Raw genomic sequence first — 16225 nt, 5'->3', positions numbered from 1 at the left:
TCACACTGATTCCCTTATTAGCATTATTATGTATTCATAAGTGTCATTATATTCTGGTCTGGAATAGCTGGTAGCTTTCCAAATCAGAAGCGGTGTATGTTTGACAAGTTGCACATGAACACTTGTAAATTTGCTGCAGAAATTAATTTTTTGCATTTGTATAATGCACATTAAATTTTCCTGAGTTTAATACTCAGAATCTTTATCCAAAACTAATCCATTATTAACTTTACTGTTTTCCCGATGCATTAAAATTTTCTTCTCTTCTAGATACATTTGAAATGGTTTCTGAAGATGATGATGGAAAATTGGTTTTTAAAGTAAATTACCACTACATGTCTCAGGTAAAAAATGCAAGTGACGCCAACAGTGCTGCCAGAGCCCGACGTCTTGCTCAAGAAGCTGTGACTCTTTCAACATCGCTGCCTCTGTCATCCTCATCCAGTGTTTTTGTACGTTGCGATGAGGAGCGGCTTGACATTATGAAGGTAAAGAAGCAAAGTTATTCTTATTTTCCTCTTTCAGCTTGGCATATAAATATTTAAGAAGGTGCCTTAAATCTTAAGAAAACACAGAAGTAGTTCATGTGTACTTTAATTGCTGTCCAAACTTTAACGTAAGTAGTAGTATTTTAGAGTCTGATCCTGATTTCTCAATAGCTTGGCAGGGGGCAGGGAGAGTCCATCTACCCCAGGAGTGCTCTGTTAGCCAAGGAGATTTCACAGAACAAGGTTCCTTCTTCTTCAGCTATTCTGAAGGGAAAAGTTTAATTTTGTTACTCCATTATGGTCAAAGTGTGTCTTTGCATACGACCATTTCAGTCGATTAAAAGCAGTAGGTATGGAGAAGTACACCGAGTATCTCGGGACCTGAAGTTTGAAGAAAAATTCTATTAATAGCATCCAGTAGGGGGTAGAATTTTAGCTCCTTCTGTTTTGCTTTCCGTTTGTTATCTGGAGAAATGAACATTAGCAGAGGGCTTCACTTATCCAGAGTATCAAAATGAACAGGCTGACAGCCTGCATATGGGTATTTTCTGATAAGTAGCATGTGGAAATAAAATGCTTCATATTACTTATAAAAGTCTCGACTGTGTGACAAATATAAGGGTTTTTTTTAAAAACTGTCGTCTTTTTTTTTTACAATGGTAGGTTCTCATTACTGGTCCCGCAGACACCCCTTACGCAAATGGTTGCTTTGAATTTGATGTCTATTTTCCGCAAGACTATCCTAATTCCCCTCCACTTGTGAATCTGGAAACAACTGGAGGCCACAGCGTGAGATTTAATCCAAACCTCTACAACGATGGCAAGGTAGGTCAGCTTTGTTCGTGTGTGTAGGTGTAACAAGGAAGGGAAACGGATGAAACTTTTTGCAATCAAATGATCAGCCGCTCCTAACATACTGGAGGAGGCTGTTTGGTTAAGACTGGTCTTCAAACTGAAACGAAGAGTGATTTAAGGGTTTCAAATGGGAATGATCTCCTTTCTGAATAGTCTTGGAAATTTTTTAAAGCCTTTATGAGCTGGATTGGACCAAAAACCAAGTAATTTTGACCTAGAAAAATGTTCTTTTCCATCTTCTTTGCTAAATTAACCAGGCAGAAATCTATTTTGGCTAGCTGAAATACCCAGGATCCTTTCCATGGACAAAGTATGCTTCATATCAGCTGCAACTGAATGTGTTTGCCAAGTGCCCTGTCTCTCTTTTTCCGTGCAAAAGTGCTTTTTCTTGACAGAAGATAAAGATTTTCCTTAACCTCGGTATCCTTTATAAGAAAAAGTAGCTCCAAAATATGGACTTAATGACAGCTTTCTCAAAAAATAGTAAAGCTTTTGGAAATAATATTAAAAGTTAAAACAAACAAGCTTTCCCCCTTCCCTCCTCCCATCTCCTTGGTACGTTGTGGCTCATTCTAAAGGCTCCAAAAAGCTAACAAAAAGTCAAGTGCATATCAGGGAGATGCAACTTTTATTTATCTTAAAAATAAGCACACATTAAATTCTCCGCAGAGCTCTAGAGATGGCTATGTGTATGTCTCCACCAAAGCACAGACGCACAGACTAGCTTTGGCTGTAGCCCTGTGGCGCTCCTTCAGCCTTTTTTTTTGTGTGTGTAAACATTTAATCCATAGGCTAACCTTTTTCCCTTATTCCACTGTCACTCATGGGTTCCCCATGCTCCCTGTTTTCATAAGCTATAATACTCCTTTCCAGTACTAGACACAGGGTTTTCTCTTAACGTGGACACAGAATGTAATTCATACTGGAGACTTTATCTCCTTTCTTCTTTGCCTAACGTACATTAAGTCCTGGCAAATACTCGCCTCTAAATTTCTTGTGTTTATTTTGACTCTTTGTGTTCCCTATCTTTGATCGTTCCATTTTGTGATAAGGTTCAAGAACTCCATAGACCTCCCTAAAGTCCAGGTCAGTCATAAAAGTTAACGAATATTTTCAGTTCCTTGATGGTCTGTGTGACAGAAACCAGCTTTTGCAGGCTTCAGCAGAATAATTCTCTTTAAAACCCACAACAATAAATGTTAGAATAGTATTTAAAGAGGAAAGTAAAGAATCAGATACTATTCATGATTCGTTTATCTTTGGAGGCACTAGAATCCATAGGTTTTCCTTGAAGAAAAGTAATCTACCTTACTTCATTTGTTTGTTAACGTGCTGTTCTTGCTTATCCACATTATTTTTATCTGCTTTCATTTCAAATTTGCTTCATAGGAAACAAATTTGTCTTTTAAAATGCAGTTATAGAAAAGTTTGTCAAAAAAACCTTAAATGTAATGTTGACATTTTGTTCTGCCTAAGCAGAACAATTTTATCATAATGTTTGTCTGAAGTATTAATAACGTCACCTTTTCAGGTGTGTTTAAGCATACTTAACACATGGCATGGGAGACCAGAAGAGAAATGGAATCCCCAAACATCAAGTTTTTTGCAGGTGAGCATTTCTTCTTTCTCCTCAGTAGATGTCATTTAGGAGTAGTAAGTGGTCTGTCAGCCCTAAGGATTCTTTTTCTAGTGCTTTTAAACCAGCATTTTCTTAGATAAGCATAAATAAGACAAAAGTCCAGAAAACGTCCTTGGAACATTAGAAAAGAAACACTGTAGCGTAGACAAGTTCTTCAAAGTGCTCTTTCCAACCAATATTTCTATTGGTCTTGTCTTGAAGAGTGGCTGTTCATGTGTGCAGCTCATTCCTGCGCTGCCTGGACACTTTGCTTGGATGATTTAAAATATTTTATTTAAAAAAAAAAAAAAAAAGACTGGAAGATTGCATCCCCTCCTGGAACTCTCTATCACAAGCTGTTTATGGGGAAGACAAAGCAGGCTCCACATTGTGAGAGATGAGAAAGTGAAGTGTACTGGTGAGAACTGTAAAGGTACTCCTCCAAAGGCTGCAAGTCAGCTGACTAGGGGAATGAAGCTGAAGGGAGTTAAAGTGTAGGTATCCTGTGTTCAATAACAATTAGTAGTAAATTAGACCGGAATTTATTAGGACATACAGTCCTTGTAATTTTCAGCTTTACATCATAGAAATGGACTGAGTAATAAGCACATACATTAAAGAAAAGTAAAGCTTGCAATGGCCTATTTCCTATGGCGTTTTCTGAATGTCTGCCTTCCTTGGAATAATTATTACGTAGCACAAGGTACATTTTCTGTTCCAAATCCTAGAAGACTGTACAGTTTCTGTTTCAGCATAGCAGAATTAACAACCCTGGCCTTCAGCAGAACAGATTTCGGCTTGTTCGGGAATTGCCTTTGGGGAGCTGGTTGACCAGTCTCCTGAAAGTTCAAGAATGGTCTGTTCCAGTGTGTGGAAGTCAAGCAAGAGTGGCAAAAAGCCAGCATGGGCAAACAAGGAACTCCTGCCTAAGCTCAACTGCAAAAAGAAAGTACACAGAAGGTGGAAGGAGGGGATGGGCTGCTCATTAGAAATAAAAACGGTGGCCAAGCATTCAGGAGAGAAATTAGGAAAACCAAAGCTCAGCTGGTGTTGAAAATGGCAAAGGACATACAGAGCAACAAGAAGGCCTTCTTTTAAGTATGTTGGCAGCAAAAGAACACATTTTCTTTAGGCTTTCCTGCTGCTCAGTGGGGCAGGGAACCTACTGACAGGGACATAGAAAAGGCAGAGGTCATCTCTGCCTCACGCTGTAGGGGTAAGGTTTGCATTCCCATGCCCCTGAGCCCTCACCAGGAAGGTCTGTGAGAATGACTGAGGAATTACCCACAGCAGAGGAAACAGTATTCAAGCTGATTGGACCCACAGGTCCATGGAACCAAATCTCATGCATCAGGGGGTGCTGAGGGAGCCAGCCAATGTCACTGCAAAGCCACCAGCTCTCATCTTTGAAAGGTCAGAACGATCAAGGGAGCTTCCTGGCAAATCTCACGCCCACCTTCAAGTTGGGCAAGAAGGAGGATCTGGGGAGCGGCAGGCTGGTCAGCAACACCTGACTCCTTGGGAAGATTATGGAGCAAATCCTCCTGGAAGCTATTTTCAAGTACATGGCAGACAAGAAAGTGATTGAGAACAGCCAGTGTGGATTTACGGGAGGCAAACTGTGCCTAACCTGCTTGCCTTCTCCAGTGAGGTGGCTCTGCACAAAGGGAGAGCAGTGGATGTAGCTTGCTTTGACTTCAGTAAGGCCTCTGACGCAGTCTCCCTTAGTACCCTTGTAGCCAAATTGGCGAGATGTGCATTGTAAGGGGGTGAAAAAGTGGCTGGACCAATGGCAAAGAGATCTGACTGCTGTCTTCAATACCTAAATGGGGAAGGTACAGAGACGATGGAGCCAGACACCTCTTAAAGATGCAGAGCACTAGGACAAGTACCGATTGACACAATATGGGGCAGGGGAAATTTTGATTAAATCTTAGGAAAAACTTTTTCACTATGAGGGTGATCAAACACTAGGACAGGTGCCCAAGAGCGATTGTGGAATTTCCATCCTTGGAGATATTAATGTTCCCTCTCCCTTCAAGGGACAATTACGATTTGGAGATCTATGTTGTGGTTCCTTACATAGTGTCACTTCCCCAAGATACAACTTCTTAATCAAGAGAAGAACTGAAATTTTGGACTGTAACTATAAAATCGGTGTAGAAAGGTGCGAGTATTATGAAGTCTTATTTTCACTAAAGTCCTTTTTCTTAGATTAAAATGTCAGGTTTGATTGTTAGAAATCTCATGCAGCATTTAAGTTTCAAATTTTAAAGTCTTTTAGAGTATCATTTTGAAAATAGTAAGAAAGCTGTTGGAAAAAGTCCCCCCCCCCCATACTGGGAGAAAAACACTTTGTAGCTTTTAAATGGAAAACAGCTGTAGAACTAAATAAATTGCTTGGGAAGGATTAAGCAGTACATGTTTTTTCTGGCTCAAAGATGAAACTATTGTCAGACCACCCAAAGTACTTCAGAAATTAACTTTTATAACCCAAATGAAACTGGAAGATCAGTTTAGAGTTTCTCATTCATTACAATTATAATTCAAAGTAACAACTGGTTATTAAGGCCAAGAAGGTACAATGCTGCATAGTGTCAAATTTCTCTACTATAGCTATCTAAAAAAAAAAAAGTGTGTTATATATAAAAAAACAAAATTAAAAAAGCAAACCCCAACTACTTCCAGACACATGTAAAGGCCACAGATCACCAAAACATCTTAGGTACCTGAAGCGTTGGACCTGAAATACTCTACCTTGGCTTAGCACATTTGCATTAATATTCTGCCTTTTTTAAGCGTCACAAGTGGCCATTTTCTTGCTGGAACCTGATTTGTGAAGCACATTCTGCATATTTTAATGCATTTATCCATATTTTAAGTGTAACGCAAAATAGCCATGGCTACTTCTAGTTAAATGCATGGCAGGCACATGATGTCAATTGGTATTGACAATTGTCGCCGACACGATACCTATCTGAATTGGTATTCCAAATATGGAATTGTCGCCGACACGATACCTATCTGATGTAAGCTGTACGTTCTGCATGTTCCAAGAAAAAGAAGGACTGTTGTCATCCATACCCAAATTCACAAACTGGGCTGCTAAATTAGGGGATGGCTCCAAGCTTTAAATTGTATCTAGGCTAGGAGGAGAGTCAGTTCCAGAAACAGCTGCCCTGACATTTTTAATCTATTGCAGTGCCTGTCTTGCACCTAAGTATGCCAGGTGCTGGAAATGCCATTCTTAGGCATGTAACATATCATCGGTTTTTCAATATTTGAGGAAACGTAAGTGTTCAAATCACCTTTTTTGAATTCTTTGCAGTTCTGCAACTAGGTTTGTGTCAAAGAATTGTAATCCCTGAAATACTTTCTGGACTTGGTCCTAAGTACATAAGAAAAACCTATTCTTCATTAAAAATAAATTAAATAAAAGTCAGTGATGTGTTTCTACCTATATAACAACAGTTTTGCCTGTAACATAGTTTTGATTAAGTACAACAGCAGGTTGACAGGGCCAAACATTCCAATACTGGAAAAATTAGCAAGCCATCAAATCACGAGTATGCAGTACATACACAGTTGGATTCTGAAGTGCCCTATGTGTCTATTGAATCCTTTGTTTTCTATTAGGAATACTTGGGCATGTAGTTAAATGCTTTGTATGTCTGTAAGCAGCTATGCCCACATGTACTTGATAATAAAATTGAAAGGGGGAAAATTGTCATTTCCTTATCACTGAATAGTTGCTGCTTTCTTGATATACTACTGAAAACATTCTCGTTTTCCTATCTCAAGAGAAATACTGAGGTTTTGTTTTAATAGCATGTGACACACAGTGTTACATGTAAAATCTGAAACTAAAGGGCTAAAAACATATCTAAATCAATTGAATGTATTTGAAAGTAAAAATGGGAGAGCGTGTATACCAAGATTAATTTCAGTGGTTTGCATTTCACCTCCCTTGTTCCTTTTCCATCTCGTTCAGAATCAGAAGAATTAGTAAGGTCAGCCCCAGGAAAAGGGCAAGAATTGTTGACTGAGAACTTGACAAACATACTTTCTTTCACAAAAGGCTGCAATCAGACATCTCTTCCTTTGAAACATTTTCTTTTACTTATATTTGCATTTTTGTTATTTTTTAACTTCAATTTATCATTTTCTCAGTGTTTAAGCTAAATGCATAGTCGCAGGACTGATGGTTTTTATGCGTAGTAATGGTTTCGGTTTGAAAGCACGGGCGTTCCCTACTTGCAAGTAGCCTGTATTACAAATGACAGTACTCTGCCATAGAAGTGGGTTCGCATAGAAGGTAAGCAAGACTATGTATATTTGTAAAAACAAGTAGGTGGCACAATTTTAATATTTAGTTTCTTCTCTTACCAGGTGTTAGTGTCTGTCCAATCCCTAATACTGGTAGCAGAACCATATTTTAATGAACCAGGTTATGAACGATCAAGAGGTACTCCCAGTGGCACCCAGAGCTCCAGAGAATACGATGGAAATATACGACAGGCAACAGTCAAGTGGGCAATGCTTGAACAAATCAGAAATCCATCGCCATGTTTTAAGGAGGTAGGTTTTGTGAAACACAGTAAATACCTTGTTTATTTATTTTTCTTGTTTGAGTGTTAAGAATAACGTAAATATTTGGACACATCACACCCGAGATGTCTGTTTTAGCCTCCTCTTTATTCCCTGGGGCAACTGACTCCAGAGACTGAAGTGAATAAGGATGCACCTGACTTCACAGATTCTTTTCTGGGACGGGGGGATGCACACAAATCGGGACTGACCTGTGAGGAGGCTTGGTGCACAGTTTGGTAAAACACGGTTCATATGGCTTGGCTCATTCTTAATGCCAGGTGGTACGTTCAGTATTCCCGTGAAAACTGTTGATCAGCCCTACAAATCGGTGTTCGTTAGTCAGCATAGCTAACGGTATTTTTCCAAGAAACACGAATTTGAAGCAAGTATTAGGAAACACTTTGGATACACCAAAACAATGCAGATTGGAAAAATACTTTACAACGAATTCCAGACTGCATATTATTTATGGAAGGATCCACAAAGCATCTGTGCTAAACTAGAAATCTGTGCCCTGGAAAGCAACTGTCTGGATGCTGATAAAAGCAATACTAACCTCCATGCCTTCACGCGGTCTTAAAAAAACTTACCGAAAGACAGCAAACTGCTTAATTTGTTCACATTCCTGAAAATAGACTAACTCACCCACAGCATCATAGAATAATTTAGTTGTTAGGGACTTCTCTCAATGTCTGTAGTCCAACTCCTTTCTCCAAGCAGGTCAATTAGATCCCAGGGACTTGAACGTATATGGCAAAGGATTCAAGGAAAAAAGAGCTGAAGATACACTAAGTAAGAGAATCTGTATGAATAGTAAGGCAAAATGGTTGGTCAAACATGAGTCATCTCATGCTACTACCAGCAAATACTTAGAGAAAAACACATTTTACTCTGAACTACTAAAACTGTTGCCACTTCTAAACTGAGGTGTGGAACCATCTTGTAGCATCACCTCTGCTTTCAATTGTCTGCATACTAAAATGCTGAAAAAGCATAACGATTTTAGGATTATGCACGTTGCTAAGTGTGGCATCTGAGTGAGAAGGTAGTCTCCCATCCCTTCCTTGCTGTCCGTAAAAACATCTTTTGGAATGCAAAACCTTTTTCTGTTAAAATTACTGTGTCTTATGGAATAGGAAACCATAGACACTTCACCTGCATGAGAGGAGTTAAATATTTTATCCGCGTGCAGGTTGGAAAAGGATGCGCTGTGTACACTGGTGTCTTGAATTAATGAAGAAAAACATGGTGGTTGTTCTAAACTACCTCTTAAATGTTTTAGTAAATAATTTGAAGACGATGGTAAAGATAATATCTTGACACGTAATAAATAACCTCTGCTAATAGGTACTTTTTTTTTTAGCCAAACGTAATAATCTCACTTTGCAAAAAAAGTGCTCAAATTACAGTAAGTTTAAATTAATTGAAGATATCGGAAGGCGGTGGGCTCCCTGACAATAATGCTCCGTCTTTCTTTTCACATGTACAGAAATGAAGGATATGCAATATTATAGTACTTGGTAAATGAATCCCAGTTTGCTGTTCTTGCACTTTTCAAAAGAATCTCAGCAATATTGTGCTTACGCTGCAGCTTAGCTTTTTTTATTACTTGTATAAAAAAGGCACCTTGTAAGCTGCCATCCTGCCCCTCTTCAGGAAGGTAAAGTAATAAGGCGATCCAAATGGCGGTGTTTCAGTGAAAGACTAATCATTCCCTGAGAATAGATGACTTATGCATAACACATACCAAAAGGCAGATGTTGAAAACAATAAAACTACTAGCTTTCTAAACGTGGTGTGTAGCTAGGACTGAGTTAAGCTAAGCCACACACACACACGTGTAAATTAAAAGTAGCATTAAGCAGGTTGCAGAGTTATCTTGAACATTTGAAACTCCATTCTGTTACCTGTGAACAGAGTTTTGCTGCACGGAAGAGAACCAGCCAACACTTAAAAGCTTTGCATCCAAATTGTTTTGTTCTGGTTTAGGTAACGGCAGTTTCCTCATTTCCCAAGATACAATTTCTGTTTTTCCATATGTTGAGGTCTTTAGGACAGTATGATGAAATCCTCAAGATTCGGAGAAGTTTGAAGCTACAATAGCCGGCTTCTGTAAGGAGAAGTTTGAGGCTAAGATAGCTTGCTTTTCTGTTAAAAACGCAATTATACTAGCTTAAGCTGGGGGTCCTACCCAGCGCCTTACCAACTTGCGCAACGCGAGAACTCCCTTTCTGCTTCCCTCAATACATACTCCCTATCATTACGTAAAGTGGCCTGTATCTTTCTTCAAATACCAAAAAATGGAAAGCATGCACTGGAAAGCATTACAGGTTTCTCTGACGCAATAGCCGAGTTTTGGAAGAAGGCTAGATTCCATCTGCAGCCCCATCCAAAAGAAAATGCGTCTCTAGCATAGGTTATCTGAGCACTTCTCTGAGAGACTAGCTTGCTGTTCAGATCTCTAGGCTTTTTGTAGGGTTGTGTTAGGAACCTTAACGATGATGATCATTCAGTAACATAAATGCAAAGGCATCCTGAAAAGTTAGGTCTAAGAAAGAACGTACATCCTTCAGCTCCGAAGATCTTTTGTCTTCACAAATCTGAGATGTCTTCCCTTCAGTGTCTTAAATGACAGGTAGGCTCAGGAGATCTCAACGGCCAGTCTTTGGGAGTTCTTCCAGGCTCCGTTATGGATGTAAGGAATGCATCCAGAATTGAAGTCAATTATGCTTTCAATATGCAGTTTTTCTTTAGACGGATAGCTGTATTCTCTAACCTCTAGAGGGAAAGATGATTTTGTCAATTATGTTGCAGTATTGCCAAGAACTCTTTGTGCTCAATAAAATCGCTTTGATTTTATTGTTTCTTTCACCAGGCAGAGTTTTAGAAAACTGTTTAAAACAAAGCCAACACTAAGCGGAGTTTCACAACTTTGGATTGATTGGTTGTTTTTTGTTAACCTCAAATCTGTACAGAAACACCAAAATTACTATGCGATCAAATACTGGTTCCCACCCAAACTGTGGGCAGCTCAGCTACCATTGCCTGGGAATTCTAGTTGTGCCCAGAGGTGCTGCCTCTGCCGAGGGCATGTAACTGGTATGATCCTTTTTCTCTGTGTGGAAGATTGCTATGTTCCTATGCTCCTACTGTTGGCAGTGTTTCTGCTTATCTGTTCTCTGGTCAGGCAGCAAGTGGTTAGTGACAGGGGAGGACATGGTGCTTAGACTTCCTGCCTATGCTTCTTTGTTAAAATAGGACTGTGAAACCAACAATAAAAGCCTTAATGTTGTGTCTGCATAACCCTACCCCTATGCAAACATAAATGTCATAGAATCATAGAATCGTTAAGGTTGGAAAAGACCCTTCAGATCATTGAGTCCAACCATTAACCCAGCACTGCCAAGTCCTCCACTAAACCATGTCCCTAAGCACCACATCTACCCATCTTTTAAATACTTCCAGGGATGGAGACTCAACCACTTCCCTGGGCAGCCTGTTCCAGTGCCTGACTACCCCTTCGGTGAAGAAGGTTTTCCTAATATCCAACCTAAACTTCCCCTGGTGCAGCTTGAGGCTGTTTCCTCTCGTCCTATCACTTGTTACATGGGAGAAGAGACCGACCCCGACCTGGCTACAGCCTCCTTTCAGGCAGTTGTAGAGAGTGATAAGGTCTCCCCTCAGCCTCCTCTTCTCCAGGCTAAACAACCCCAGTTCCCTCAGCCGCTTCTCATAAGACTTGTGCTCCAGACCCTTCGCCAGCTTCGTTGCCCTCCTCTGGACACGCTCCAGCACCTCGATGTCCTTCTTGTAGTGAGGGGCCCAAAACTGAACACAGCACTCGAGGTGCGGCCTCACCAGTGCTGAGTACAGGGGCACGATCACCTCCCTGGTCCTGCTGTCCACACTAGCCCTGATACAAGCCAGGATGCTATTGGCCCTCTTGGCCACCTGGGCACACTGCTGGCTCATGTTCAGCCGGCTGTCAACCAGCACCCCCAGGTCCCTTTCTGCCAGGCAGCTCTCCAGCCACTCCTCCCCAGGCCTGTGGCGTTGCATGAGGTTGCTGTGACCCAAGTGCTGGACCTGGCACTGAGCCTTGCTGAACTTCATGCAGTTGGCTTTAGCCCATATATACATATAGTATATATGTATATAGTACATAGTACATGGTACCTGCATAGTAAGATCATCTTTGAACTGAAGAATGTGTCTAACGTTCTGCTGTCGCTTTTTCTTTTCCCTGATGTGATACTGTATTTCTGGCACTCATTTACCCTTCACCCAGCTGGCACAAGCGAATACTGAAATGGCAGACTGCACATAGATCATAGGTTCATACAGACTGGAAGAGACGTCCAGGCCAACCTCCTCCTCAAGACAGGATCAGCTGAATTCAGACCAGGTTCCTCCTGGGTCTTGGAAACCTCCAAAGACAGAAATTCCACAATTAACTGCAGCCTCGTTCAATGCTGAATTATCCTCATACTGATTTTTTTTTTTCCCTTACATCCAGTTAGACTCATAGGGGTCTTGCAAATTTGGTATTGTTAAAGTACATGGTTCTTAGAAAAGAATGAACACTCTGTTCTTTGATTTGGAATATTTTCTTGCAGGTCATCCACAAACATTTTTACTTGAAAAGAGTGGAGATCATGGCTCAGTGTGAGGAGTGGATAGCAGACATACAGCAGTACAGCAGTGACAAACGGGTAGGCAGGACTATGTCCCATCATGCAGCAGCTCTAAAGGTGAGACTTGCTTTTATAATTTTATGTTCTTTAATCCAAAGATGACAAATGGCGATGAAATTGCTCAGCAGCTGAGTTTTATAATAACAGTAACAGAAAACCCCAGCAACTTTAAAACATGTAAACAAACCTAAGTTTCCCAGCTGTCAAGAGATAAAGTGTATGTGCACTCCGCTTTCTCACTATTTTTTTCTACAAGTTAGATTTTCCTTTAGTGCCTGTCCTGCCTATTTTTTTTGATAAATACTTATGTAAGAGAGAGTTTATTTTGTTTTCTCTAAGGGTGGGTGGGGGTTTATGACGAAGGCGTACTACAACCAGTTCCTTGCCAGAAAAACAAGTTTTTTCAATAGACAAGCACCGTTATTAAACTGTGGTCCGTTACAATTAGTTTTACCCTGTGTTAAACTTTTATCAACAGTTAGGACCATTATGTTTTCTTCCATCCTAGCCAAGTACTATCATTTGTGCATTTTGTGTCCACACAGACAACAGACTTATGGTTTTGGTTTTTGTTTTTTTTTCTTTCCCCTGGGGAGAAAAAAAACCCAAAAAATCTTAAGGGCTGCTTTTTTCTACTGCTGGACTTGCATTCTTTCAAAGTGAGTGGTCATCAAAATGAAGTTACTGTTAGTTACTACCATCAGTATACAAATCTCTGTATATCTGTCTCTGTGACAGATCTCATCAAGACCATGAACTCTTCTTAAATTTATGTTTTGACTGCATGACCTACCTAGTCTGAGCCAGTTTCTGCTGTGATCACAGGACACAGATATGACTCATCTGCAAGACAAACAGCGTAGCATTTATATTGACGCACGGGTTTGCTGCAGTTCTGTTTACTGCCTTTAATTTGTCCCTAGCAGCATTTGCTAATTATTCTGTCACTACAACGAAAGCACCAATCCTTAAATGCAGGGGAAAAGTTTATCCAGTCATTGAAACAGCACATTTACACCTTTTCTACTTACTCCTATTTTTGCTTTACGTTCTCTACCGTTGTGCGAAGTAATGTTTTAACTATGGTCTTGGAGTCCGTATGACTTGCTTTTGTCTATCCAGCGTCATACAGCTCAGCTGCGGGAAGAACTTCTAAAACTTCCCTGTCCTGAAGGACTGGATCCAGACATGGACGACTCCACAGAAAAATGCGGTGCCGCGCCAAGTTCCGAAGAGACCATGTTGCACGACCAGGTTAAACCCAGCAGCAGTAAAGATATCCCCACTGATTTCAAGTTATGAGTTGCATTGACATGGACTTGCTAGACACAAAGGCTTTGAAGCACAAGCCAAATATGTCAATATTTGTATGTAAGAAGCTAATTATGTAATAGGTAATGAAATTGAAACTATACTATGCCCTTAAGGATATACAGTTTAATTCAAGATGATCTTTTATTTACCTGTACAAGAGTGTAAACTTTTTTGTGCTTTTATTTTTCAATTGTGAGAACCACTGATTGGTATGTTTAAAAAGTTATGTATACAAGAAATGGATAAATCACTGATATATAAGGGAAACTACCTTAGGAAAGAATGTTTACTGAATGTTTATTATTTTTTTTTACTTGTAGAGTGAGGGCGGTTGTAACAAAGAATATATATTGGTCATTCTTACAGCTACTATTTAAAGTCAGAAAATTTTCACTGAATTTGATAGATTTTACGTTTGGCCATATATTCATGCTCATATTTGATTCTAAAGAAAACCTCCTGTATACTTCAATAAACGTTAAATGGACATGATCCCTCTTTTATGATTTACTGGTACATTTTTTAAATAAACTGCCATAAAATACGTTCTAGCTGAAGACTTGCACTTGTATGACTGAATTCATTACAGTCAACATATTTAATTTTATGCTTACTAATTCTGAGATGCAGATGAAATAAATGCACATGGTTTTACCTCATGCCAAAATCTGGACTTCTGAATTCATCTTTTGTTTGGCTATTTTATGCAAACTAACAGTATTCTAAATTTCTTAAGGGCTATTCTGGAACAAAGTCTTCTCTCTGTTGAAATGTCTGATTTTTACATAATAACTGTACTCTAAGTACTGACAGAGGCTAATGACGTGCGACGCAGGACTCTAACGTTCTGTAGTTCCTACTGTATAGACTTATTTCCGATTTTATACTTGCAACCACAGCTCCCTAACTAAAAAGGGTAAGGGATTTGCTTGATTTAACAATCGAGTCTCGTTTTTAACATAACATGCATTACGGTCACTGTTCTTAATTTTTGAGCAGTCCTTGAAGGACTAAAAAGTTATTACTGGTATTACCTCAGACTAATGATCTGTTGTATTATAAATACTATAAATCAGGCAAAACCGAAGCTTTTTTGTTTTCTATTTGTTCTTTGTTTATAAGTATCACGTTGGAATTTTTTCACTTTTTGTTTTACAATGTATTATTTCTAATCATTAAAAATGGCACCAACTGAGGTTGTGTTCTTATGCTGATGGTTAACAGACTTTGATAGTTCTGACCAAAGTACCCTTTTTCTGTTACGTTGCTATGTTGTGTTAATCCAAGGCCTGTCCTGGTCGTGCGTACCCCTCAACATACCAACCTGGGCACGTCTGCGTTACTCGCGGGGATCCTTAACCAAAAAGCAAACCAAGCTGCTCTGTGCCAGAGCCAGAGCTGCTGGTAAATCCACGAAACCCGGAGTTTGTGCCACGCAGTCAAAGCGTTAGAACTTCATCAGTGTTAAAACAGCACTGCATTTTTCCAGATGGGTATTGGCTTCTTCCATTACTGTACAAAATGACTGTGATGCTCTTGTAAAGGCTCCAAAAGCAAAATTACCCGCTGACTTCCAGCTATATTGAAGTTAGTGGTTTCCATTAGAGCTCTTCATTTCTTGCCTACAAGAGCATAGTCTTTTTATAAAATCCTGACACTTGTACCAAAACCAAATGTATCAGACCTGAAGATTATCCTTAAACGTGCAGACTTTTTTTTTTTCTCCATTAAAAAACACCACTGAAATAAAAAGTACCTAACTTGCATTGATTTGACGTTAAGAGGGTGGCTAACATGATTGTACCTTTTTCTCTAGTGTGTATTTATGGTATCATAGCAATGCTAATGTGAAGTCACTGCTGCTTACTTAAGCAGATGTAAATAGCTGCATGGGATATTAAACTCTAATTTGTATCCACGTACCAATTATCCTTTTTTTGCTCTAACCTGAGCTAGAATGGTATCCTACCAAATTAAAGCAGAGATTCAATCCTTAATAACTTGCAACTATGTTACAACCTAGTAAGTAAATTGTGAACTTGGGAACAGATACAAAATACGCATTTTCAGTTTTTTAGGTGTAACACAGAAGGTAGCTATGTTACTTGCAGTAAAATCACAGTAAATCCTATGAGGTCTGTAGACAACCGAGTATTTTTTTACCTCATCTTTTACCATTTCATGAAATTGAAGAGAGACCTGTATAGATAGATCACAGTTTCTAGCCATCACATTCAAGCACTGTGTTTTAGCTGTTACGCTATGTTTTAAAAATCAACAGTAATTATTTTCAAAAGCGCAAAGGGCAGCAAACTGCTAATTAGCTCATTATGGAATTATAGCCCCTGGGTTTTGGTGCTGCCGTTGGCCCAAGATTCACCGCTGACAGATTGCCAGGCAGCGTGTCCTGGGATGTTAGCAGCCGTTGGAGTCACGGTAGCCGCTCCGCTGAAGGCAGAGCCCACCATGAAGAAGTCAGTGGTCTTTCCTGACGCCTCACAGGCAGCAATGCCAAGCTTTTCTGCCTGATTCAACCCACAGTAGCTACCAAAGAGGGAACAGCTCAGCAATCTAGGAGACCTTGTGCTCAATGAGAGCAAACCACTCGTTATGCTGATTGCTATGTGTAAACAGCTGTTCTGTTTTGCAGTTGTAGACACAGTACT

General features: G+C 39.7%; 1 protein-coding gene across 8 annotated transcripts in view; it reads left to right on the top strand.

The window, feature by feature from the left end:
- Nucleotides 1-15269, top strand: part of BIRC6 (baculoviral IAP repeat containing 6) — a 189764-nt gene extending 174495 nt beyond the window's left edge. For 6 of the 8 annotated variants that reach the window (XM_082307527.1, XM_082307526.1, XM_082307525.1 and 3 more), the window contains 6 exons: nt 271-488; nt 1152-1313; nt 2875-2952; nt 7351-7539; nt 12168-12302; nt 13368-15269. In XM_082307527.1, coding sequence (XP_082163653.1) covers nt 271-488; nt 1152-1313; nt 2875-2952; nt 7351-7539; nt 12168-12302; nt 13368-13547 — 962 coding nt within the window. In that variant the 3' untranslated portion in view covers nt 13548-15269. Of the gene's footprint in view, nt 1-270; nt 489-1151; nt 1314-2874; nt 2953-3701; nt 4010-7350; nt 7540-12167; nt 12303-13367 lie in introns of those variants that run through there. The other 2 variants (XM_082307531.1, XM_082307530.1) reach the window with 2 other exon arrangements.
- Nucleotides 15270-16225: the final 956 nt, after the last annotated feature.

The sequence above is a fragment of the Platalea leucorodia genome (genome assembly GCF_965183815.1).
Source record: "Platalea leucorodia genome assembly, chromosome: 3".
Lineage (NCBI taxonomy): Eukaryota > Metazoa > Chordata > Aves > Pelecaniformes > Threskiornithidae > Platalea > Platalea leucorodia.
This window is presented reverse-complemented; position numbering and strand designations above follow the sequence as displayed.